The sequence below is a fragment of the Aptenodytes patagonicus genome, chromosome 5 (genome assembly GCF_965638725.1).
Source record: "Aptenodytes patagonicus chromosome 5, bAptPat1.pri.cur, whole genome shotgun sequence".
NCBI lineage: Eukaryota > Metazoa > Chordata > Aves > Sphenisciformes > Spheniscidae > Aptenodytes > Aptenodytes patagonicus.
Genome location: NC_134953.1, coordinates 919,163 through 945,384, shown reverse-complemented (window position 1 = coordinate 945,384; position 26,222 = coordinate 919,163). Strand labels below are relative to the sequence as shown.

The following is a 26,222-nucleotide window of genomic DNA, read 5'->3' as shown; positions in this document are numbered from 1 at the left end:
GGGTCAGTCTGCCAAGTAAGGGCTGAATTATTACAGGAGAGTTTGTTCTTTCTTTTGCCTTGTTACATTTTCAAACAGCTCTTGGATCTGCTGTCTGACCTTCCATTTGTAATTATGAGTTTAATTAGCAGTGACTTAACTTCCAGCTTCATTTCTTGTTAACAAGCAGACTACATGCAGTTCAGTAGCTGCACAGATAATTTGAAGCTCAGATTTAGGAGAGCTTGTCTGACAAGAGGTTAAGGAAAAATATGCAGGAAAAATAGGACATAAAAAAGTAGGCTATCGCAAATTTGAAATAGTTTAAATTTAAGATTTTATCAAATTGATCCTTAACATTTGCACATGCTATGGATGTTCTGAAAGACATCTGTATATATGTGTTCATGGACTGCATGCAAACGCATGTTATATCTGCTTTTAAGTTCACAGCTGTTGCTTCATGATTTGGGATTTCCTTATTTACAATTTAATCCCCAAATTTCATGTGTTTTGGTGACAGCTGAAGATTTACTGCAGCTTAGTTGGGGTGATAGTCTGGCACTTGGAAGACTTGGGTGCAAATTCTTTTTCTACCATAAGCTTTGTTTGATCTTGGCAAGCTTAGCCTCCTCTCTGTCTCAGTTCCCCTTCTGTACAACAGAGTAACAATTTTTTCGTATCTTATATGGCACGTTCTCAGTTTAGCTGCTTTAAAGATGATGGCCAGAAATGACCATATTACAATAGCTCTACAGGTATCAAAAAAGATAGATTTTCTGGGTTGCGTACAAACCAGAAACAATCTCAAAATATTTTAAAAGCAAATGAGGAAAGTATTTTAAAGATGCCAGCCAGAGCGAAATGAACAAAGGTTTCATCTGCTGTAGTTAAGTGGATTTGATAGGGTTGGTAGCAAGAACCTCACAGGAATCCCTCTGTATTTGCAGTGATTTTGCCTTGAAATTCCTTGTGTTTGAAAACAGCCATTCTGTTGTTAATATCCTACGTGGCTTTCTAAATATTTCATTGGATTTTCTTTTGTTATGTTTAATTTTGTTATGTTCAATTTGTACTATGTTTTGCAGTGTCTGTGCAGCACCTCAGGCACGTTGGCAGGAGGCATGTATGAATGAGCATGATAAAAAATAATTATCATGATTATTATTTAAGGCCTGTGAGCAAAAGCTTCAATCATTAAATAACTAGATTAAGTTCATCCATAAAAACGAAGGCTAAAAAAAGAGTGTAAGAAAGATGCAAGTGAACGAGCAAGGACAAAAACTCTGAACTCTTTTTCTTTCCAGAACATTCCCTGTTTAGACCACATGGACGAAATGTCATGGGAAACGCTCTGCGAGCTGTGCGGCAGGGCGGCAGTGCTCAAGGGCAGAGCTTGCCGGCCGTTTGCCTTCAGGCGCTGCTCAGGAGAAGACACTGTGCCGTTGCCAGTGCTAGAACCCCCATCGTCCACCTTTTCATTTCACTGTCATCCATGGTGTTGCCCAGTGGGTACTTCTGGGAAACCCAGGGCTTCACAAAGTCTGGAGCCTTTTAAAAAGCTTTCTGAATGTTGGCATATGCCATTCAACCGCAGTTTAAAATGGATCCTAATTACTGCTGTAATTGAGCAAGCAGGCAAGCGTATAAGTGCAAATATTTCCCAAGGACATTTTTCGGGGAAAAATGAGAATGCACAGCTGAAAATCAGGCTTGCATTCCATCTCTCCCGTTGCCATTATAAAAACGTGGCATACATTGGAGATCAACAGAAAACCGAGAGATTTGTGATTCCACACCCTCTTCAACTCTACTTTTACAACACCTCTATTATAGCATCTCCTCATTTGTTCTTGTTACTGGGAAGTTCTGTGACTGAAGTGGGTTGAGGAATTAACATTCAGATTCACATACAGTTTAGAGAAGAAAATGATTTGGATATGACGTTAGCAAAATCTACCATCTGTGCAGGTAATAAAATGATTTTTTATTATTTTTTTCTTTCGCTTTGAAAGGGTGAAAATACAGCAAGAGCAGCAACCCTCATGACAGCCCATCAAAATGTGCATGGATTGGTTCAAATCTGAGTTTTGATACGCAATCTCTTCTCAGCTCAGATTGAGTCACCTTTTAAGTCAGATTTTCTCATGTTAATATAGGTTATTCACTGGCTGTCCATTGAGTAGAGTAGCTGTATGCTTTCTGCATACATTAAATCTCATTGGCCCCTGACTTCAACCTTCTTTGTTGTAGTACGTAGTTTCTTTTTATTACAAGGATAGTACCTATGGCTTATTTTGTTGGGTTTTATTTTCTATTTGACTCCTAAGGGATAAACAATAAAAAAATGCAGTAACAGAAGATTTTTGCCCAATAGGATATTTATATTTCTATTGTTTTTCTCTAAAGAAGCTGATTTAATGTGTTATATGAACCGATAATGAAATTTAATATAACAAGATATTAAAAAGGCAAAATAATGATTCAAACAGAGATGGCCTTAAAGCTTCAGACATCTCCTAGCTGTAAAGACTACCTCGGCCCACCATTTTTTAAGGAAAAAACAGGAGTAAGAAGAAAAACTTCATGGTGAATTCTGTTTTGGAAATGGATTCTGGGTGCAGAACAACCATTAAAGCAGGCTGGCCAGAGTGCTCGAGTATTTGAGTTTCACTCCTGCAAAAGCACTAATATTTTTTTCCACTATATCAGATAGATATTTATTTGACCTACAATGCAAAATTACCTACATGCTTTTTGCATGTTAATATACTATTCGATGTGTTTGCCTGCTGGCCATGTTTGCTGTTCTTCTGGACACAGATACCGTTACATGCCTGTATGGTATATAACTTTGTCAGAAGAGTATTTAAACGAAGACCCTCAAAGTGGGAAGCCAAGTAGAACCTGAAAAAAATATAAATATCTTCATGACACTTGCTAGTGAAAAAACTGCCTGGAAAAAACAAAACACCTGTAAAATTACTTGTATTTTATACTATTTATCTGTACCGGTCAGAGTCATTAGTGTGACAGTGGGCCTTATTATAAAAGCCATGCAGGTTGTTCTATTATGGGGTAATATAGTGCATATTTCTGCATAGGTTTCCAAATCATCTGGGGTCAGAAGGTCTCTTGGAAAGCAACCCTGCAGCCAGAACAAGCAAGTAAATCGCATTTGCAAAACTACCAATACTTAGAAAGCACTTTATCGCAGTAAGTAACTTCCTGTGAAACAATGAGATGAAGTTGAAAGTAGGTGTACCCACTTGTAAGAAGGGAAAGCTGTACCCGTTTGCTCGCTTGCTGTCAGCTCAGACAGGACATACATGAGCTTCCAACTCTGTTCATCTGTTGCATGTTTTGGAAAACGCTTCATTTGCTCGTGTGAAAAAAAGAAAAAAAGCCTTCTCATCTTGCACAATTCCTCACCAACATCTCCACGCGAGCAGCGGTCTGTCGTTCTCATACCACGGTTGTTCAGCACCAGAATTTCCCACCCTCCTGGCAGCAAAAGTAATTTTCCCACCTTCTGTTCGCTGCCATACATTCAACGTCAGCAGGATGACTGTGAGTATAAGGAACATGCGCTGAATTATTTCTTTAGATTATTTTGGATGGAGGGAGGAGAGGGGAAAGAAGGGAAGTTTCCAGCAGGAGCAGAGGAAGAATGCTTGCCCAGCCATCCTCCCGGAGTGGCGGTTGGTTGGTTAACGCTGACCAGTGTCACCGTGCCATGGCCAGTCCCGCGCTCCACTTAGATGATCCGCCTTTCACATTGCAAGGTTTGAATTAATAGCCTGCAGTAAAAATTAAGTCATGATCGTACCTCCTGTAGCCTAAAAGTTCAGTTCATACAATCAATTCAAAAGCTGATCTCTTGGAGCGAAGTTCAGCAGCCATTCTTTCAGAGACTAAAGATTGAGCATGCCTATGCTGTAGCTTGCGAGGTTGAGTTTCAGTTTTGGTGAGCTCAGTGCACTGTCATCTGTTTCATGTTGTGCCGATGAAATCAACAAATTAAGACACAGAACTTTGTATGGGATAGCTGGGGTACAGGCACGTGTCTTTTTGGCAGCTCTGCTGTGGACACAGGAACTTCAGTCGAGGGATGATGCAAACAGCTTTGTGCAGCAGCATCTTAAATCATATAAGCTAGATTCATTGGTGTTGTGAGGAGGATTTATTTTTGATTCTCTGATTTTTTTTTCTCCCATGTATTTGTACGATTCCCATGCATTTGTAGTATATATGCATGTTTAGTCAATGCATATATACTCCTTTATAATTACTTAGAAAAAAAATGCTTTTGGTTTTCTAGGTCCTAAAAGAGCTCTTGCTGACATTATAACAGGTTCTTATAATTTCTTTTTATAGTTCCTCACGTTAAGGTAGTTTGCATCTGTGTCTTTGATACGGTCTCTTTCAGGAGTTGCCAGCCCTTCTGTAGTCCTTTATCCTTTAAATCAACTTCCCAAGAGACTTTATCCTCCAGTTCCTGAAGTCTGTTGAGGTCTGGTCTTTTGAAATCCATTATTTTTATGCTGTTACTCTTGCTTTTTTTTTTTTCCTCCTCAGGATAGTCAGCTCCATCATCTTGCAAACACTCTTAATCTGGTTACTTTTCTCTCTGACATTTTAATTCAAAGCTAAAATAGCCATTCCCCTTATAAATGTCTCCATGATAGAAGATCATTCTTTCTCACATCTTAAACTCTTAATACGTTAAATGATATATAGAGGATGATATTTCATTTTCTGAAATAAAAGTTGTTCCAGTACATTCTAAGATGTTTATAGACTGTCTTGCAATGAGGTGGAAAACTCTCAACTTGCCATTTAAAGAAAAGCTTTAAAATTGAGTATCCTCTTAAGGAGACTTAGAAACTATTCCTGATGATGTAAAAAAAAGAAGAAAAACCAGCAAAACGCACTGGAGCTGGGGGTTCTTAGTCTCCCTGGAAACTAAGATGCTACCGTTTATTACCATGAGTGCTTTCCTATTAGTTCTTAGTTCCTGTGCTGCAAAAGATTTTCTAGAAGGAAAGAAAGCTTTTCTGGAAATAAGACTGTGTTGCAAAGGGAAGGATTGCATACGTTCTTTCCACCTCCTGGGCTCACCTGCCTTACTGAGCAACGTTCTCTTCTTCTGCACGTGTGCCCCCATATGATACAATACAGGAGCGTTTCCAGACTCATCTGGAGATCAGGGAGAGAATGGCGTTGCCTTAGAAAAGCTATTTTGATACAGCTGCCAAAGTTCCATTAAAAGAAATGTAATCACATGCACTAAATTTGTTTACCTTCTAAACCATTAAAACCAGCCTAGGAGAATAAGCCACTGATTTAATTTAATTGATTTATGAATAGTCATATCTATCTAAAAAAGAATAGAAAACCATCAGTCAGAATGGGGTGGATGTTAACTACTATGATTCTTTCATATGGCAGTAATGCAATTTCCAAGCTCATAATTCAAGGTATGTAATTAGGCTACCCAGTAAACTAATTAATCTCAAGACAAGGAACAGCTATTTGGTTTTGATGCGGTGCTGTCAGTGCTAGTATGAGGTTCGGTATTCAGGTGAGACTCATCTTCAGGGTGAGGAGAGAGAGGCAAAAGGGTGAGGTCTCATTTTCCGTTTACCCCATTGCACGTCAGGATGAGGTGGGAAGTACACCGTACACCAAGCGCCTGCAGTCGGGGTCCTCTGAGAAACAGGCAAGCGGGCCTCCAGACTTTAACATATGCATATGTAACGCATGCACTTTAGACATCAGTAATAACTGATGAATGCTATATGTGCTTTCACTATTAATGAAGAGCCCGATGTTTTGATTTCCCAGGAGCACCCAGCACATGCTCTGGCAATCAAGATGCCTCTTCAGAGCCCTTCTGTTTTCTTCTCTTCTTTCTGTCAACATCGATAGCTTCTGCTTTACTCCCTGTGGCAAGGGAAGGGTGTGAAGCTGTTTTCCAGCATCACTTTGTACTTCTGACAGATCTGAGCCGTGTGGATTCATCCAGCCCCTCCGCCCCAGCTATAAGACTGCTGACACTGGTGCAGGCAGCAGCCCAGAGCTTTCCACACCGAGATCCTCGTTCTCGCAGCGTGCGACGGCTCCTGAGAAATCAAATATTAATAAAGAGTTGAGTAGGACCTTATCCCACACTGGGATTTCACGGACTTTAATGGAACTACTCACAGTATAATGATATCCTAACAGTCATGGTGTAAAGTACCACTCGCACCAAGATGCCAAGCTTGTCCGTTCCCCACTCTATTTAATTAAAAAGCCACTCTCTCATCTGAGTGCAAAACAGAACGACAGTGGTATCAGTACTTATAACACCAGTTCAGAAGGAAGAAAGCAATTTCTTCCCTCTCAATCTTAATCATTAATCTTCATTAGGATTTTTAGCTTCCGAATGTGAGTGGTAGAAAACATCAGCGTAGCAAACAATTTAAAGTGCATCTGCATAAATAATAGAGGTAGTTTGTTATTTTCATTATAGGTAAAAGCGTGTGTCAGTCGCCAGATGTGTTTGATTCAGACAACATGATTTTCATGACAACTTTATGATATGTTTGATTTAGGTGAAGTGACTAAAACCTGCTGTTGGGACTGAGTTGCTGTTAAACACCAGCTGCAGTTTTTATTTTAATTAATAATTTAAGGAGTAGAATACCTTGCTTTAATTAACATGTTAACCCTTCAAGGTACTCAGAGAAAAGTGACAATGGCAAAGTGGTTTAAAAGTAAAGCAAGAAAATATTCAAAGATAGTCCAAATGATGTATTTCTTTCCCTCAAACATGCTACAAGCTCTTGAGATGTTTTCACTTTTTCTTCTTTGCATTTTCATTTCCTCCTCACTGTTGAATGGAATACTGAGCGTGGGTAAAGGACCCAGGCTAACCCAGATTTTTTTAGCAGGACTGATTATTCTGGATTTGCAGGATGAGCAGCAACTGCTCATAGCTGCTCTGAATCCCCTTCCAGGCTTTTAACTGAATCTGCGAACATCTTACGGATGCGCTGTTGTGCCAAAAATTCCCTTGATCCGTTCTGAAAATCTGCCCAGTCACGCAGTAGTTTAAATGTGGATCTGAGCATACAAATTAAAGCTCCAGCTTTTGAAAACCTGGGCCTGCATCTTAAAAGAACTCTGATGTGATGACTCTGAATGTCTCTTTGTCAGTCTACTTCTTTCCATTGTTAAATTGCAAACACAGTGACCAAACTGGGTAATATCTCAAGGGCATTAATTTGTTAGAAATATGGAAAAATGGGGTGGTGAAGAGGGGTCCTGTAAATGCCCCTTGTAACTATAAAGGAAAGACTGCCTTCTGACTTCCGTCCCTCAACTAGACATCAGAAAAACCCGTATGCGATCATAAATGCCCACCCATGAGAGAAACTTCATCCAGAGATCACAAACTATTGGGCGTCAGTGGATCCTGCTTTGAGATGGAAATCCTCGGAAACTAGCTTCCATCGCTACCACTATTGATGGAGTTATTTGTTATGCTATTGTTTGTTTTTAAAAACATTTTCAAGCAAAGTAATCATAACTTCCCATATGATAACAATGCAGACAATATAGGACATCCAGAAAGAGAAGATTTATTACAAATAAGCAACCAAAAAAAACACCTAGTTAATGGAAAAATCAGTGATCTAAGTGACTTTTGCTCTTATTGTCTGGCGGAGGTTCGGAGAAGAGAAGGGTTGGAAGTATAGTTAGAAACATTGGACTGGCAATCAGGAGATGTTTAGCTTATTTCTAGCTGTTTAACAGATTTCTTTATGTGCAGTGCTGGAGCAGAGCCAGCGTCATCTCTAGGCAGAATTAACTTCTACGGTCCAGCAACAAGTCAAGTCGCGCTTGTGCAGATCACTGCAGGTAACTGGAGTTGCCAAGGTGGTCCTGAGGGCATCGTTTAGAAATAGCAATGGATAGGAATAACCAGAGGTCTAATTTTGTTTACAGAAGAACCTCTTTTACTGATGATGATGATGATGAGAATCCAGTTTGATTTTTGGATCCCCAAGTTGAGTCTCACAGACAGAAAAACTGTTAAGTCTTTTTTTTGAAAAGGGGCATGTTTCCTCAATAAACCACTGGAAGATATTACGAAGTTCTGTGAGCAATGGGACACAGCCTAGTTGTATGGATTTTTGTCCTACGTTCCCCACACTTCTTTGACTATAGCAAAAATGCTGCAGATTGTTCTGAGATCAGTAAAGCAAAAGTGAGATTTCAAGTGATGGTAATAGAGCGTATTCCTGCTGCATCTCAGACTCTTACAAAGTACACAAAGCCTACAAATGTTTTGCCAGTACAATGTTTGTAGCTAGCAATTAATTACTATGAAAATATTAAACATGACAGTGTATCATTTATTAATAGCTGGAGTGTTTGCATTTCAGTGGGTATACATATGGTTTGTTCCCTTCTTTTAAAACTTACTCATGCAGTAACTCTGCAGGAACAGAATCCCAGTAAAAACACTCAATCTGCAGTGAAAGCTTTGCTGTGTCAGGAATTTAGAAGACAGTTTAGTTTAGTTTAGTTTAGTTCAGTTTTCTTGTCTCTCCCTTTGCATGTAGGAACTGAGGCTGCTGGAAGTTGTTTTAAAGACATAAAATCATTGCAGAGGCTGTACAAGTTCTGTGCTTCTAGTACTTTGTGTACATATTATTTGGCTATTTTGTTTTGCCTTTTTCTTACTGTTTATACTTTTGTCTCTCATCCTGGAAACCCTTGAGCATGTGCTTTTGTGTGCATGCGTAGTTTCATTGATCTCAGCAGTACTGGTCTACCTGTTAGGTATGCTAGGTGCCCTAAAAAAGAAATTTCTGTGGGGCAGCAGGAGAGAGAGGGTCCTGATCCTATGCTGGAAGGGTGACAGAACTGTTGCCATCAGACGTGGCACAGGTTTGCAAGTAGCAAACCACCTCCTCCTGTGGCAGAAATAAAGCTGGCTTTAGCTTCCTTCCCCCAGTAAATCCATAACTGAACGTTATATTTTGCTTTTGGTTGCACCTAAGATAGAGCAGTGAGTCCCAGTCCAGACAAGGGCTCATAGATGCCACCACACTGGCAGCAATGACCATTATCGTCATGAAAACAGCTGCTATGATAAGCAACCGCTGCAGTGCCATTACCTGCTGAGGAGTTCAATCACTGTTTGTTTTAACTATAGTAAAAGTATGTAGTTGACATGGCAACGTGTTGTGTGACACGTGCCGATTGATTGGTTTTTCCACTGGAGGAAAGTCCCTGCTTCTTTGAAATCATTTGAAAACAGCTGCTCCCGTTGCACTGATGATGACAAGCGCATACATAGCCGTAACTGCCTGCACTGCTTGTCTCCTTCTGTGATTTGGAAATGTTTAGTCCTGGCGTGAAGGGCTGCAACTCCATTGATTCAGTGTAGTTTAATCTGTCAGTGCTTATGGCTTCCCTTGTAGAAACTCCCATGAGGCTTTTTCTGTTAAAGCTTTTGTTTAAAGTGGATGGTATTTTTCATGGACAGCTGATGGAATGAGTTTTATATGAACTTTAGAATGATATATTTGCTGGTGAAGGACTTGATCCCACAAAGCGTATACTAAGCATGCGAGTGCTGCTGCTGATTTCTACTGGACTACCTCGATCAGTAAAGTGAAGATTCTGCTTAGTGTATTTGCTGAAGAAACCCGTTGCTCTGCACATCACTGCACTGAGGCAGAAAGAAGAGTATTTAAAGTGACTTGGTTTGCAGCGAAATGGAACAATGCAGAATTTGATCATGTCACTACAGAGAAGTTGGCAATCTAATGACTGATTTAAGAGCTCAGTTTGATTATTCATAATTTCAAAGAAAGTCAAAGAGATGCACAAATTAAAACCACGGACCTAATTTTTCTGAAGTCTAAGGTTATTAGATGTGGAGATAAACTTGCTTTCATTTTAATATTCTCTGTGGCTACTGCCATTCTAACAATACTTTGAACAATTCTATTGGCCTCACTAAAAATAATCTTTAAAGTGTCCCGTCTCTTAGTTTATGTATCTTACATCCAGTTTAACACATTCATAACATTTCTATATGGACCTGGAACAAATGTTGGAAATTTATAGAAGTATGTCACAATACTTTTTTTTTTTTTAATGGGTATTTACTTTTTAGGCTCTCAAGTGCTAAAGATAGGTCAATTCTAATGTTATCTCATTATTCAGCTAATATATCACTCTTCCCAGTATAGTTGAAGGCTTAATATTGGCTGCACTAATGTTTAGGCGGACTAACTACTGTTCTTTCTTCCATTTTTAAGTGGGCTTGTGCTTTTGTAACTTGGATTCAGTAAGACAGTGAACCTTTTCACATAAGTCTCTGAGTCAATGAGACTATCATCACCTAGTGGCAATTTATATCCATAACAGATGATTTTAATTTTTTTTCCTAGTCTTCAACCATTTAAACTATTCAACTTGGGTAGACTAGCTCTAGAGAATATCTTTATGTGGAAGTTTGAACTCATTTTCAGATGTCTTAAGACATGATATACTCACTCATAAGTCTTACTTAAAACTGGAGATCCAAAGTCCAAAGATGGTTCATCTGTGAATAATGGACTAAGGCTTAAATCCTTTGCCTTGCTGCTTCACAAATGGATATAAAGAACACACAGGACTCAGGTCAGGACTCGGGTTCTGAACGGAAGGATCCTCTGCTCACATAGAAATTATCCGTGCCACCACCCACAACCTTGATTCAGCTTTGCAGACTATTCCCTCACTGGAGACATGTACAAATGAGAAGCTGGTCCTGCAAAGCTTGCCCGGCTTCCAAGTCTGCCTCTCAGTGGGTGGACTGATGTGGTCACCAACAATAATCACCTTTTTCTCATTGTCTTGGCAAATACATCCGTGGAGGGTGCAGTTGTGAGCAATTTTATGTCTCAAAATGTGAACGCTTTTCTGCAGCTCACAGTAGGCAGAATTCTCTTTCAACTCATTCCTTTCCACTGGTGGTAACTTTATCAAGTAAATCTCTTTTCAGATAGGATTTTATATTCTAGGTTTCAGCTCACGTATTTCTTGGGCTTATACTGGTGGTATAAGGTTGTCAAATCAATTCAGCTACTTTTGTTTTTACTTAGAAGTTTAGCGGGATTACTTTTTTCCAATGCGTAAAGCACGTATTTCTCTCCCATATATCCTGTTGAGAAAACAGTTATAGTTAGGAACTGCACTTATATTTAATTCTGTAGACGTCATGAATTCCTAGCTTTTGAAAAAAAAAGTTTAAAGAAAATAAAGTAGCCTCAAGGTATTTAAAAATAGAAATGTAGGACTTGCGCCATACATTTTATGTATGCATTTCTAAGGCTTCATTTAGGTAGAGCAGCTTAAAAAGTCTCATCTCTGGGATGCTTTATCTTGATGGCAGCCACCACCTAAAACATTATGCTGCATTGAGCAAAAATCTCAGCGTACCAGCTTCCGTAGGTAAAAGAACACAGCCTTCTCTGCCAAATATGGAAAAAGCAGTAAATTTATTTTACCGTCTGTATATGACTTAGGGATTAATTTTGTTTTTAGTTGAGAATTATTATTTATATTGTGATGTTTGAGAAAGATTACGTAGTGCTGTGAAGGGGGAGGTTACTCTGAAGTGTACTCACAACGCGGAAGAATGAGGGTAGGGAGCTCATCACTACTTCTATGTCTAACCTTAAGCTTTATTATTCCTAACGGTGTACGTGCAGAGAAACGAACAGGAACTAAGCGTGAAAAATCTTGCAAAATTTTTAAATAATACTGTGGATTCAGAAATTGTTGAAATATTATTTTCCCATAAGTAACAGCAGACCGGAAAAATCGCCAGTTTTACAGTGTCAGAACACGGGCAGTTGTGAATGCTAACGAGAAACTACCTCTAAATCAAGGAGCTGTCAGGATTTTCCCGTTATGGTTTCTCTAGGGCTGAAGTCAAGATAAAATGCTATGGTTATTACCGTGGTGTAAAAGACCAGCACTGCGTGACAGCGCGGCGCCAGCTGATTGGCTTTGTTTACAGTCACAGGCTTTACACACGGGAGTCCAGATGTGCAGCTTGCTACAAACTTTTAAAAAAATGAATGGTAAGGATGAGGAAAAACTCAATAAGCAAGTATTTTTTGCCTTTTTTCCTTGTTCGTTTAAAGACCTTCTTTAAATTAAAAAAAAAAGTTGCTATGAAAAGAAAGAAAATACCATTTTTTTAAATTTAGAAATGATAGGAGCCTGTTTTGGTTATTTTTTAATACTTTGATCTCATCTGATGATCCTGACGACTCCAGTTGAGTTAATTGATCAGCAGTTACTTCAAAGCACCTAGTGACAGGTTTAGTCTGTCACTTAGACAAGATTTGTTCGTGTTACTCATCCAGGAGGTCTTGGGTTTATAGCAGTTCCAGAGTAAAATAAACCTATACTGGCAGCACATTTTTAGTCTAGATATCTACAGCTACATGAATCTTTTACTAGTAAGAAAACATCTCCAAAAAGTGTAACTTTACCAGTATTGTTATTCTGGCAGTTATTTCTAGAGGTCTAATTACAAATGTTAGTACAGCTATTGCCTGAATGTTTATTCTGCGGCATATGGTTTATGTCAATATGTTTCTAAAAAATAAAACAAGCAGAAAGTCCAGTTTTCAGTTGACTCCACATGAAATAATTGCAACTCCGCTGGAAATTGTGTATCAGTTGTTGCATTTATCTAGCAGGCATAACTACACGCGTTAAATATTTTAGCTGGTAATACAGTTTAAAAGACACCATTTTTGTTTAGATTGACCACAGATACATTTACTTAAATCAACTGGTTTACATGTACTTGCCTATTACAGCAATCACAGAGTGGATGTATTTATTTACAAATTGAAGTTTGGCTCCCATGACTGTAAGCAAGGAACATTGGCTTTTTCTGCTTTACTACCTTTATCTTTAATCACACTTACAGAGAGTCCTTAATGGGTTGTGAGATCCAATAATTGAGGTGGTAAGGTTAATGGGGCGTCTTGTTATGCTACGCATTTTTGTTGCAAATAATTTTATATATTAAATGCATGAAATCTTTGCCATAGGAAAGGAAGCCAAGAATTTGAGTGGCTAAACAAGGTGGGTCTAGCTAATGGCTGGTTGCAAAAATAAAGTCTAAGAACGATGAGAGCAGCTGCCTTTAGAGAATGACACAATTGTAAGATACAACCAGTACCTGAAATGTGGCAAGGAATGATTTTGTCTAGCAATGGCAGATCTGAGGGATTTAAAATAACAATGGTTAAAACTTGCACTTGTGATTATCTTAATTCACCCTGTAAAAGCCAGGAGATACTAATCTCCATTCCATGTCCTTCACGTACGTGACCGTACCTGCCATGCCCAGATCTTTTGATCACCTCGCTGGCCATGGAGATGCTGAGCATCGCCTCCGCTTTCAGTGCAGAAATACAGTACAGAGACATTTTTTGTACCGACTAAGAACTGTGGTCTAGACCATTCTCTGTCAGGATAATTTCTGAGATAGGTTTTTGGCTAAGTGGTGCATTTGGTAAAGGCGTAAGTTTATTTTCTCACTCAAACAGTCACCATCCTTCTCAATTTATGCTACAGGAGCCTCTCGCAAGCCTGGTTACCTACTGTGACCCTCACCGTGGCCTTTGGCGACCATCTGTCCCTCTCAGAGGGCATTTCCAACGGTGGTGCAGTACGGAGAATTTCCTGCGGCAGTGGCTGTTCTCATAGTACATCACACAGGGCACTGCAAGAAAGGCACATGCAATCCTTAGGACACGCCATACTCCATACCATCTCTTGTAAGGAAATTCTCTCAGCTAAAGGGGCAGTGGTTGCCTTACTCACCACGCCCAGGCAAAGGCCGCGCTTCCCTCCCTGCCACCGGTACCGATGATCTGCTTATTGGGCCAGCAAAGCACTTGACTCAAACCCCGAATCTTCTCACTGTGCACTGTGACGTTTAGAGAACTGAAGAAACTGTGCTGCTCAAAAAGCAAGATGTACTGTGCTTTTGTACAGTACTGATTGTCAATAAAACGTAATTTAGCTAAAACAAAAGTGCTGATTGTCAATAAAGTACAATTTAGCTAAAACAAAAGGCATGGTTCTGACAAAAAGCCTCCACAGCAGTAGAGGCAGTAGAAGTGATCCAGAAAATACTGACATTACTAAAACTGCAGGTTTGGTTGGTTTTTTTTTAATATCCAAACTCTTGTGTTCAGACTTTCAAACAGAATGGCAGCACGAGCAGTAGGCATTTGTAAAGTTGTCAGCTGAAAGCTGTGTTAAAGAACATTACTAACCATGTTTCTGCTACTGTGCTTCTACCAAACATGCACCCCTATGCATGCTGGAATCCATATGCCAAGCCTGGTGTGAAAAAAGTTGCCACAGAAACCCTCCTGTGTGTATTGAGTACCTTTCTTAGTCATTTGTGCATAGAATAGAGAGAGATGTGTCCTTTAACAGCCAGATCATCCATCCCCAGGATGTAAGCAATTCCATGGGATATGAAGAAACTTATTTTAAAAAACAAAGAAGGAACTAAATGTAGCATGTAATCATTTAGATAAGGCTGGAGGAAAAATGGTCCTGTTCAATGAAACGTACAGAAAACATTTAGGAGACCAGAATATAACTTTCAGGATTGTTAAACAAAGAGAGAAAGAAAACTGACAGGAATTTTGTCATTTTTCATTAGAATTTTGAATTTCCAGCAACCTCCAGGCTGTTCATTCTTGTACTTCACCAAAGTGCCATATACAGAGCAAAAGAAGTAACAGGAAGTTTGGGTTTTGATGTGACTCCCGGAGTTAGCCCAAATACACACGTATGCAATGTATATAGAGAAAAACCGTTCACACAGTCTTACTTAAAGCTGCTTAACAGCTTAAAATGATAAAAAGTCCTTAACACAATTTAAGAACTTAAACCACTTAAACTGTTCGAAGCAGCTTATGATTTTGAAGAGTTTTGGCAGGGGTGGGAGAGGCACCCCTGCGGAGCCGCAGCTCTGGGGACAGAGCTGGCAGGCTCCCACACGGCGCGTCCAGGCGAAGGGGCCCTTTTGGAGCCGAACCTGGGAGGCCTGGAGGTGACGTGATGGAGAAGGCGGAAGAGTTTTCTACATATTTTTATGTAGCGTTCTGTACGCGCCCAGATTGCTTTGCTTTAAGTAACGTGGCAGGGAATACTACAGGTGTGAGGCGTAAGCAGTGGCATCCCCCCAGTGAAACAGGGAAGAGGGTGGCAGAAAAATATTGTCTATGGCAAGTCTTCAGCTGTGGAAAACAGCTTCAGCTCGTGGGCCAAGGGAAGGCTCCTCGGGAGCGCTGTGAAGAAATCTTCGGCAAGAGCTGCAAGGCAAAATGTTTTGCTTTTGTGGCTCCAGGAGCGGGAGGCAGGTGGGAGGTGGCATGAGCGGGCCGTTCAGATGTTTTGAGGATGGGTTTTTTTTCTGAAAGATTGTTTTTGGGAAAAAGAAATGGGGTGGGCGAGGCAGGGAGGGTTGCTTTAGCTTGACTGATCTCAAACAGCGTTAGGCAGTTGGTCGTATCAGAAGCATGTCGTTGTTACTATGTGAAGTTATACATTTACAAAACATAAAATAAACCATTGTTTGTGAGACCCAGTTTGGTGCCTGCTGCCGCGTGTGGTGGTGAATGTTAATGCGTGTTCGTGTGTGTGTATGCTCAGATGAAAAAAGCGGTGGCGCTGCACAGAAGCAACACCTGAGGACGAGGGAAGGCGGCGCAGGAATGGGAATGGACGTCTGAAGGTGGAAAACAGCTAGGGTGCTTCTGATGGCAGTGGTGCCACCTTAAATGTTTTGCAACTTGGCCTGGTTTTCGTTGATGCAGGCAGTGATCTACACCTTTCTCTGCAGAAAAGGCTGTAAAACAGGAGTGAATTACATTCTGTACAATTTGAAAATAAATGGTGCATTCGCAGCCCCTCACTTTGAGGCCCATTTACACTTCCAGAGTGGTACGATGAGTAAATGGAAGTTAGGCCTGTGTGTGAATGAAAAATGCCTGTTTTACCAGGGGCTGCGAAAAGAGAAAGACTTTGTGGAAATTGGAAGCGAGACTTTTATTTGTTTGTTTAAAACAGTTGTATTGGTTTGGAGTCAGATGGAGTATTGGTGAAACTGCAAACTAATTCCACTGAATTCTGCAAGGTATTTCTGGTGATGGTGATGGGGCTGGAAGTTTATATTTACGATCTGAATTTTTCCTGTGTTCTAGTAAGTCTCTATTGCACTACATTCTTGTGCGAACTTGGCATCGTAATATTTAACATGAATGTTATCTGTCAAAAAAAAATCTTCACTGGGGTGAAAAAGAGCTCTGGTATAGTTCAATCCATATGATCTAAATACAATTAAATTACTCATTGGTTTTGTTTTATGATGAGGAAAGAGATACGCAAATGTTACTCGGTTGAGGGTAAGTGCTTTCTGACTAATGACAGACATAGAAAGAAACCATTTAATGAATGAAAACTTGGTAATGTACTATGTAATACTAATATCTTAATATCGCTTGAATTTCAGAACATTTCAGGATCTGTCCAAACAAATGGATATATCTTATGGTACAGTCAGGGATTCAGCAGTGTATGAATACTTTAAAGCAAAAGGGACAAACCCTCTGGAGCAGGATAACACATTTGCTGAACTGTGGAGGACTATCAGTAAGAATAATGGGGCAGATAATTGTGTATCGAACCCTTCTGAAGGCATCAGGAAGGTAAGACTGGATCATAGGGGTTTTAATTTAATTTTTGTGTTGTATCAATGTTATTTGCATGGAGTTAATAATGTTAAGTCACAGGAAAGCAATTACATGATCATTAAAAAAAAAAAAAACTTCCCTATCTAAAGTTCCTTTTAGTAACTCGATGGCAGATAAGAATCATATTTTGGGGTCATGGTTTTGAATTTAAGTACCTTAGCTCTGCCTAAGTTGTCAGTATGTAAGTCCTTCTTTGGATCTGGCCATACGGTTTCTAAGTTTCTTGGGAGCTCCGATAATACCATTTTGAATGTCCTTCATTATATTATCCAGTCCTTTGCTCATTTGAGTGGGTTTTTTTCTGAGTTGGTGGATTGAACTTACTGGAAACATGAGTAAGAATCAAGGGATTCAGTGAACGTATACTCATTTCTCTTAGAACAGAAATTTAACGCAAGATTTTGTTTATTCCAAATGTAAAGAAAATGCATATACTCCTTCGTATGTCACCATGTTTTCACCTAACTTTTATTTCTCTCAGATACGACTACATGATTTTTTTGTGAAACTGAGCATTGATGTGGGACTCAAGGGCTGATATATAATGGCTTGGGATCCTACATCCTTGTGCCGAGTCCTGTGATAAACAGCCCTGGTTCACATCGTGCAAATAAACAAATCCACACCTTCTCACTCTTAGTCTGCCTCTCCTTCTCTGCTTCCCAAAACCAGATAGTAAATAACATCAAACCACACGTGTCCAGGAGTACGTTATGGCAGAAGGGGTGCAGACATGGTGAAAGTTTCATGTCCTTTAGTGAAAAGTGTCCCCTTTATTTGTCAATTGATTTTTTTCACAAAACAAGTGAACAGCTGTTATTAACGTAGTGATTGTTCGATCAAAGGTATTCTGTTGTCAGTGAAGCACTGATTCTGAATAAATATATTACTAGTTCTTTACGCTTTTGGAAGCGGGAAATAAAAAAAGGGTTGGGGCTTGGGTTTCTTTTTTAAATTTGAATCTTTGAAACCTTTTCTGAACAGTCAGAGGGAAAGCATCCAAAATTTACTGTTTTTTACAGTGCCGTAACTGGGCTGAACACAGGAACACAGGCCATCCCATTTCCCAAATCAAAGACCTTTAACATAAGATTCCCAACTGTTTTTGTGACTTTTGGCCAAAATCCTTGTACAAACACTCTTGCCTCTTCTCGGCAGAGAATTTAGTCAATAGTTTTGGTTCACCCTGCCTTTTCTCCCGTCTCCCAGCTGAGCTTTCCTAAAGCCCTCTGCACTCGGCTCAGGGAGCCTTTCTTCCTTGGTACAAGGTAGAGCTCTGGCAATAGCAAAGTCTGCAGTGTGTTGATTTTTTTTTAAATCTGCTCAGCACTTTATGAAAATGAGGCCTCTATTTTGAGAGACTTTGTTAGCATTTAAAGGAGGTAGAAATAGAGACATTAAGTAAGTACTTTTCTATGTACCCCAGCATTAAAACCAACAATAAAAGAGTTTACCTTAGAAAAATGCACAGTATTTTACTTTTTTTTCCCCTTTTTTTACCATTCTTATGTCAGCGGATGCTCTTTAGCCATGAGATTGTAAATACTCTTATTCTGTAAGCCTACTGCATGCTGCCATTTACGATAGCTAGATTTGCCTAAGCCAGAAATGTAACTGTAGATTGGCAGGCTGTTTAGAATACCAATTACATTGTCTGTATTGAGCTGGCAGCTCCATGCTATCTGTGTGATAATAACTTTTCATGTAAAGTTTGATTTCAGTATTGTAGGGTGATTTTTATATAACCTGATCAGCTCATTCAATTAACGTCAACAATAACCAAATTTTCTTCAGTCCCCAAAGCTGACCAAGGCCGCTATTTGATTAGACACCTACATAAATTGGGCTTAATATTTAATAACATTGTCAACTAAACTGTTGTGTTTATAGTTTAAATGTCGCTCTTCCTAGCTCATTGAGCTCTTTGAATAAACAGACGAGTTCTCCATGTCAAGTATTATGGCTAGAAATTCTGTTTTTCTAAAGGAATTGATGTCAGCAAAGGAAATGGGACTTTCCATCCAGAAACATGTACTGCTGCATGAAAGAGATGTAAACGTGCCTTCAAAGTGTGTTTTTATAGGAAATGGGAAAATCTAAATCTCTTGAGCATAAAAAGGTCCCTAACACATTTTTCTGAATGAGGATTTGCCCGACACAATGCAAAAAAAAAAATGACTACTATGCTTTCTCCCCTCCTTCCCCTTTCCATTTTCTTCAGACAACATCACAGTTCAGCTGCAGTTACGAACAGGGCAATGCCGGTTCAATGCAAAACGGGAGAGTGCTGCTTATTTACGGTACAGGCAGGTATTTCAGACGTTTGTCTCTACTCCATTTACCGCTCTCCATTTTCCAGAGATTTTCCTACTCCCTTTGACTGGCTAAAACCAAAAGGACAATAGCGGGAGACAGTCCTGAAAGCTTTTGTGGGGTTTGGTTGCCATGGCAGAGGTCTCTCTTCAGACACAGCACAGTCCCTGTAGCCACCGTGACCATCTCCCGCTGTCAAGGCACAGCTTTCGCAACACTGGCAGAGCCATGAAAAGGGCATTAATGCACTGCGATGTCACGTCAGCGACAGAAGGATGTTGCCTCCGGGGCAAGTTGCTTTTGTTGTACTCCCAAGGCAATGGAAAGTGGTCATTGCAGATGGAAAATGTCCTCCTATTCATAAACGTCTCTACACGGCGTAAGAGGAGGTTACCAGGCAAATCACCAGTCCATACAAAATGCTCTTTCGCCACTTGAGTTTTCCAGTACTGTAACAGACGAGGACTGACTAACACTGTTGTACGGAAAGTTTCCTTCTGGGTCAAGCGACAGCCAGGATCCCCACGAAGCATGCAGTGGGTAGCTCCTGCCATCTTATCCCAGGTGGACATTGGCATTGGAATCTCAGACATTTCCAAGCCATTTGTAAATCTCGGTAAACTGTTTGCATAACACCCGGTGGCAATCAGTTCTTCAGGGTAATTATTAGTTACCATGATGTATGTAATAACCTGTGGCTTTTTTCATTGTGGGCAGCCATTTTTGCTTTGAACAAATGAAGTAACATAATCTCTATGTATTCCCATATATATATTTTTTTAAATACATATAAAATATACATATTTTATATATATACACACATAGAATTAAACTGTTATTTTATTTTTTAAAAGTCTTGCTTTGGTGGAGACTGTTCCCCTGCCCAGTCAGTTTGGTGTCAAAATTACTCTGAATCCTTTCTTTTCTTCCTCTGTATTACTTTTGATGATCAGAAGTAATCACAAAACCGAGTACAGTACAAAATGTGAATATATCATTGATTTAGGCAATGGCACAGTAAGAGTTTATTCCTTACCTTTTTTGCTTCCTTCAAAAAGTTTCCTCCCCTTAATGAACACTAAACATTAAACCAGAGCATTTCTTGTTGACCAGTCACCTCTGTTCATTTTTATTTTCAGAGTAAAAGTAATTTAAAAGTTCAATGAATAGGATTTTTTAAAACTATTTTTTCCAATAATTTATTGTCCACAATGAATTTTGTAATGTGAACTGTGATTGCTCATCCATATGTTTTCATGGGTCCTCATAAATTTCTCCATTTCTTGACCCATCAGCCTTTGGAGTGAAAGCAAATGATTCCTTAAAGCCTGAATATATTACATCCTTCAGAGGCTCTTTAATTATATTAATTTTTAAATCATTTGAACAGGATTAAATGGCATGTTTTCTTTTTATTAGAACTGTGTTGCTTCTCTTAAAGCACTTTTTTATAGACAAGAAATGTTATCCAAGCATGTTTTTGAACGATTCCACTAATGCCAAAGTAAAGGTCACTTTTTGATATTTCTGTGGTACCAGCCATATAATGGGATCAGCTACAGTGACACTCCATTCTGGCAGTAAATTAATGATGAATGGTGCATTATTCTTGCACTTTTGTCTTTAGTACTTTTGTCTTCGTAAGTTTCAGAAAAATCACAGACATATTAGTGATTAATCTGAAATTCATCTTTGTTCAAGCTACTATTATTTCTTACCATGCTTGCTTTGAAAAACCATCGTTTTATCATCAGTAAACCGGGATCCTTTGAACAATATTCTTCCATCTCCCTCCACATTGAAGAGTGACATTATGAGGTTGCTTACTGCTTTTCTGAAGTATTACTATTCTCTTTGTGGTCCTTCTTATATCTAGGAGGCAATCTTCCTTGGCCTTTTAATTTTTTATGATTGTGAAGAAGAAATATTTTTAATATAAGTTTTGCCTAGGGGGTTCTTTTTTTCTTAAATCTGTTTTCTTAAACCTCTTCAACCAAAGATAAATCCGGTGTCTTTGGTGTAAACCACCATAGTAGTTCCACCTGGGTGGAACAAATGAGTGCTGCTTTGGCTGGATTTCTGTTAAAGAGGTTTTTGAAAGTTTAACCGAGCTATTTTTGTTTTGTTCTGCAATATGCCCGCATGCTGAGAGTCGCAATAAGGCCCTAGCAAAAGAGCAGAATATGAAAGCAAATTAAAAGTCTAAATTTTAGCTTATTATTCTGTGTTTCATTGCGGCCATTCTTTATTCAAGCTATCTCACCTATTCTCAGCTGGTATTTGCCACATTCCCTTTTACCATCTCTCTGTACGTATTATCTTTGCGATGATGTCTCGATCACGAGACAATGATCACTGGAGCATTTTCATTCTATTTTGGGCCCTACAAACACACACTGCAGGCTTTAGATGGCTGAGCTGCGAATGCAGGAGCCTGAGGATATGGATCTCTGCTGTACTGTGGTCAGGACTCGGCTGCCTGGGTAGGTACATCTGTGTCACATGCAACTAGGGAGCCTTGGTACGTTTACTGCTCGTACATCCCATGGGTCAGGGCCAGGTGTTTCCTGCAATCCTTAGTCCTCCTACCTCCAGCACCCCTCTGGCCTGGAAGCTAAGGGGTATGCACGTGTGCACGCATGCGTTCTTTCATGTGACAAAAATGAGAAGTTTAAACTACTTTTAAAAAGTTTTGCTTTGATTTTTGGTTGAAAAATAAGTGTCAATTTGATTTTATTTGGCTTTTACTGCTTGCCTAGTGAAGATATATAAAAAGTAAACATATCTCAAACACACATCTGGATGTGTCTGGTTGTGTGTCTGGCATATACATTTTTCAAAGTTTGTCAGTTTTTCTTTAAATTGAACAAATGATACTGCTTAGCTGTCACAACTGACATTACAGGGATGTAAAGGATGCTGAATTTAGACCGCAACTAAACATTTAGTCATAAGGAAGCTTTCCATGCAGTGAACTTTTCTTCAGAGAAGAATATTATGCAAGTGGAAGAAGTTTTGGAAGAGACAAATCTTCCCTTAGGAAAAAGGGATCTTTGGAGATTCTGGTTTTGGCAATCAGAGAGCGGAAACAGTCTTATATCCAGTATTTCTGAAGTTGAGAAGTATGCATAACTAAGAGTTTAAAACTCAGATACCTGTTTATGCTAAAATGACCAGGGTGTTAGAGAAGTAATGCTCTACAGCTGTGATGGCACTGGATAGAATGATTTATGTCATAAAAAATATAAAATTGATATGCAGAGACCTGGTAGACTTCGTTTATTGACCACTTACAGTTGTAGGACATAACTTAGGATAGCAACATTGCAAACGCAAGAGAAGTAGACCTTGTCAAAAGATCTGCTGTCTAACGTTGAAAGTCAGTGTACAAAGCTCTTCTATACAAAATTACAGAAAACTGAGGCTTGAAAAGTAGAATCAATAATGTGATTTTTCTCTAGACATTGCCTTATAATTGAAATCGAGTATTTGAGGAAGACTCTGTTCCTCAAGTATTACTAAGAAAAAGATGAGGAATGTATGACATGTTGCCAGTGTTCTTCTTTTGTAAAGTGCAAATTTGAAAAGATCATTTACAGAGCAATTCTGAAACGACTAAAAGATACAGCTATTTAAAACAAACAAATATACAAAAAAACAACCAGAAAAATGCAAGACGTTTTAGCACAGTGATTTAGGCCAAATCTTTTCTGGGTCTCCTCTTTCTGTACATCCATCAGGCAAGTTTTTGTTCTCTAATAACGTAGATTTTGAATAAATTCTGTGTACAGTAACAGATGCCGTTGTCTTTGGTCCCATAAGTACATATTTTTAACAGCTTCCTATCGCAGGTAGCAAAAGCTTGTGTACTATTTACCATAGAACACAACCTGCCCGAGATGTGCAAAAAATAGGGCTTTTGACGGTCCTTCCCTGCCAGGAACACCAGTGGGACTGATGCCCGTTGCCTGCTGTCCCTAACCAGGCAGGAGGCCCATCAGCACCATCGCAGACGTGAAAGCATAAAGTGTGAATCGTTAAAGCCCGTCACAGGAAGAGCAAAGGGCAAGATGCAGAGTTTTGCCGCTAACAACCCAGTTAGTTATTAGTTATTCAGAAAATAACTTTGAAAAGCACATTTTAGGCTTCCAAGAATGTAGGCTGCTGGCTGAATACAGGCTAGATGCCTTGAGGAATCACTCCCTTGCCATCCTTAAATTTTTACGCATCCTTGCGTTGATAGGTTATGAAGCCTTTCCTGGCTGTCGCATATAGTCGAGGGTGATTTGTTTGTTCTTTCCCCCTTTGCACCACCATTTCCAGTTTAGGTAGACAGCCAGGGATAGTATTACAATGCAGATGTGGAAGTCTTGCTCTGGTCTGGTTTCATACAGTGACGTTTAAGTGAGAGAGATTTTTATGAACATGCTAGTTTAGTAAGTTGTGTCAGCTAAATCGATGTATGATTTTAACAGTAGAGTCCTGTGGCTCCTATTTGAATAACTCCTGTAAGGCCCATACTGTAGTTTAAATTTTAATGGTGTTTTGTACCAGTATAGCAACAGTTGTCTGAGGCTATATGCATTAATTACTGTCACTCTGAACTGACCAGGGAGGTGGCAAAGGAGAAAGTGAGGACAAACCCACAATGGTGGTGGCATACCCTTAAGAAAAATTTATTTTCACAGTGGTCAGTGCAGGCTCATTTAAACCTTACTGAAGAGGACGGATATAACATTTTTACCCTGGTTTAACTCGGAAGCAAATGAATTTGGGGATCTTTGATTGCCTTGATGCAGATAAAAGGGAAGGGGGGAAAAGAGGTGGATTGTGGCAAGAAGCTTACAGAAAATCCAGACAACATACTTTTCATCTTTGTTTCCCTAGTTCTATCTACTAGAGGATAACTCACCCATTTGATTTATTGTCATGTTTAAACAACTGTCAGGGACTTCAGAAAGCTATGGCTTATGTCAAAGCATGGTGAAGTAAAATTAGCTTAACTGCTCAACTGAGGAATCCAATACAATAAAATAACTAAGGGAGTCTTATAGGCTTACAGGTGAATTCAAAACTGAGCTTACACAAAAATGGAAAATATGCGGAAGGATGAGCTAATTCCATGTCAGAGCTGCATCCATTTGCTAGGGGAGCTCGGTGAATCAGTTCTCATGAAGAAATATATGCAGGACTTCAGCTCCCTGCCTTGCTTTGTTCTGACCTGAAGATAGATCTGAAATCACCCAAAGTTTAAAAAAAAAAAAAAAAAAATTCTTGGAAGTCTACATTTGTGACTACTCATTTATTTGCATTAGAAGTTCCAGCCCATCTGTTCCGTTGTGCTCTGTATGTTCACTAGAGACTTAAAAACATACTACTTAAATGTATTAGGAAAGCAATGATTACTTTAACCAAACAAAATGATGACTTTTTTCTTTACTGAATCCCTATCCAGACATGTTTCTTACATCTTATGTTAAGTAAGGTGATTTACATTCATCGTATGCACTGCGTGCAGGCATCGGTTTCAATCCCAATTAAGGCTGACATTTAAGGACATCTGCATGGGTGTGTGCTAAAATAAAACAGCATTTGTCCCAGAACTGAGATAAGAGGAGATGCTGGTGACTTTTCTTACCTGTGAAAAAAAGAGGGAACTCTTTAAGCTCAGAGCGTGCCTTTTGTTACAGGGCTAAGATAGCTCTCGGAAGGGGCTTTGTTTATTTACATGTTTGTATGAGGACAGCTGTAAAGTTACCATTTTGGTGACTGTGATGACTAGGAAGCACCACTTAATGCTCATACTGTATCCGTCTAGTTACGGATGTATGGAACCGGTCACGCTCCTGCTAATCCATGTCTCCTACAAAACATACATCAAATTTCATCGGCTAAGGCAAGAGCTTTCTTTTATTATTAATTACCTGTTATGTAAGCCTTGCCTCCACTTACAGTTGGCTATGTTATCCTATGTATTCCTATTGAAAATGGAAGACATTTTAGCGAGGTTTGATGTAGATGAGGTAACTGCTGGGAGGGAAGAGCATTAGAAATGTATTAAGATGCTGGAGGTCTACAGATAAACTGTGACCTAATGAAATACCGCCACGGAGTAATGACAAGCTCAGGGTTGGCTTGTTTGCTTGGTTTTTGTCATACCTAGAAATGTAGTTTAGTTTAGATTTTGTTGTGTTCATGATGTACTTACAGGCAAAGAAAGGAAACTATGCTTTCCTGTGGGATGTGACGGTGGTGGAATATGCTGCGCTGACGGATGATGAATGCTCTGTGACAGTCATTGGAAACAGCATCAGCAGCAAAGGATACGGGATAGCACTCCAGCATGGAAGCCCCTACAGAGATCTTTTCTCCCAGAGGTAAGCTGAAACAAAGCTCGTTTTACAGGATTCCTCCCTACAACCAGCAAGGCATCCCATTTGTGGTTCACATTAATTTTGCAATTATTGAATAAAGGACAGTGAATAAATGACAGCAGAGAGGTTACGAGTTCAGGCTTCAACAAAGCTGCTACTTCTGCTCCATGTGCACCTGCTTAGGGAGGAGGGGACTGGAGGTGGTGTGTGGCCTCACACCTCCAGGCAGCCCTGCCTCTGGCAGAAAAAGGACTGATGCCCTCAGAGCTTTGTATGAGCTAGGGGAGAGACTGAAGAGAGATCTTTGATTCGTGCTACGTTTTGCAGGCTATGAAGCAATGAGTTGCTCCCTACGGTAAGCAAGTAGTAACGTCCTGGTTTATCCTTTAGGATGGAGACACAGGTCGAAGCCTCACAATGGTACAGGAAAACAAGAATTGCTCAGTATTGCATGGGATTGCCAAGACTTTGAGGCTATAAGACTATGCCATTTAGCGCTCCCTGAGCTATCAGCTAGGAGTACCTTTTTCATGTGAACATGTACACGGGAATGAAGACATGCAGTTGTGCAGGCATGTGTGGCCTTAGCAGAAGGTGAGCAGGTGCTCTGCTCCAGGCAGGGAGCTGAAGCAAAATTTCCTCGTCTCGCTCCTTCTTTACAGAAAGCGGTAAAACTCCAGCTGCATAACCAGGGACAAAGCTG

At 39.7% G+C, this 26,222-nt stretch overlaps 1 protein-coding gene across 4 annotated transcripts in view; it reads left to right on the top strand.

Moving 5' to 3' along the window:
- Nucleotides 1-26,222, top strand: part of GRID1 (glutamate ionotropic receptor delta type subunit 1) — a 556,909-nt gene that overhangs the window by 510,674 nt on the left and 20,013 nt on the right. For all 4 annotated transcript variants that reach the window (XM_076338287.1, XM_076338288.1, XM_076338286.1 and 1 more), the window contains 2 exons: nt 16,592-16,787; nt 25,356-25,522. In XM_076338287.1, the coding sequence (XP_076194402.1) occupies nt 16,592-16,787; nt 25,356-25,522 (363 nt within the window). The remainder of the gene's footprint in view (nt 1-16,591; nt 16,788-25,355; nt 25,523-26,222) is intronic.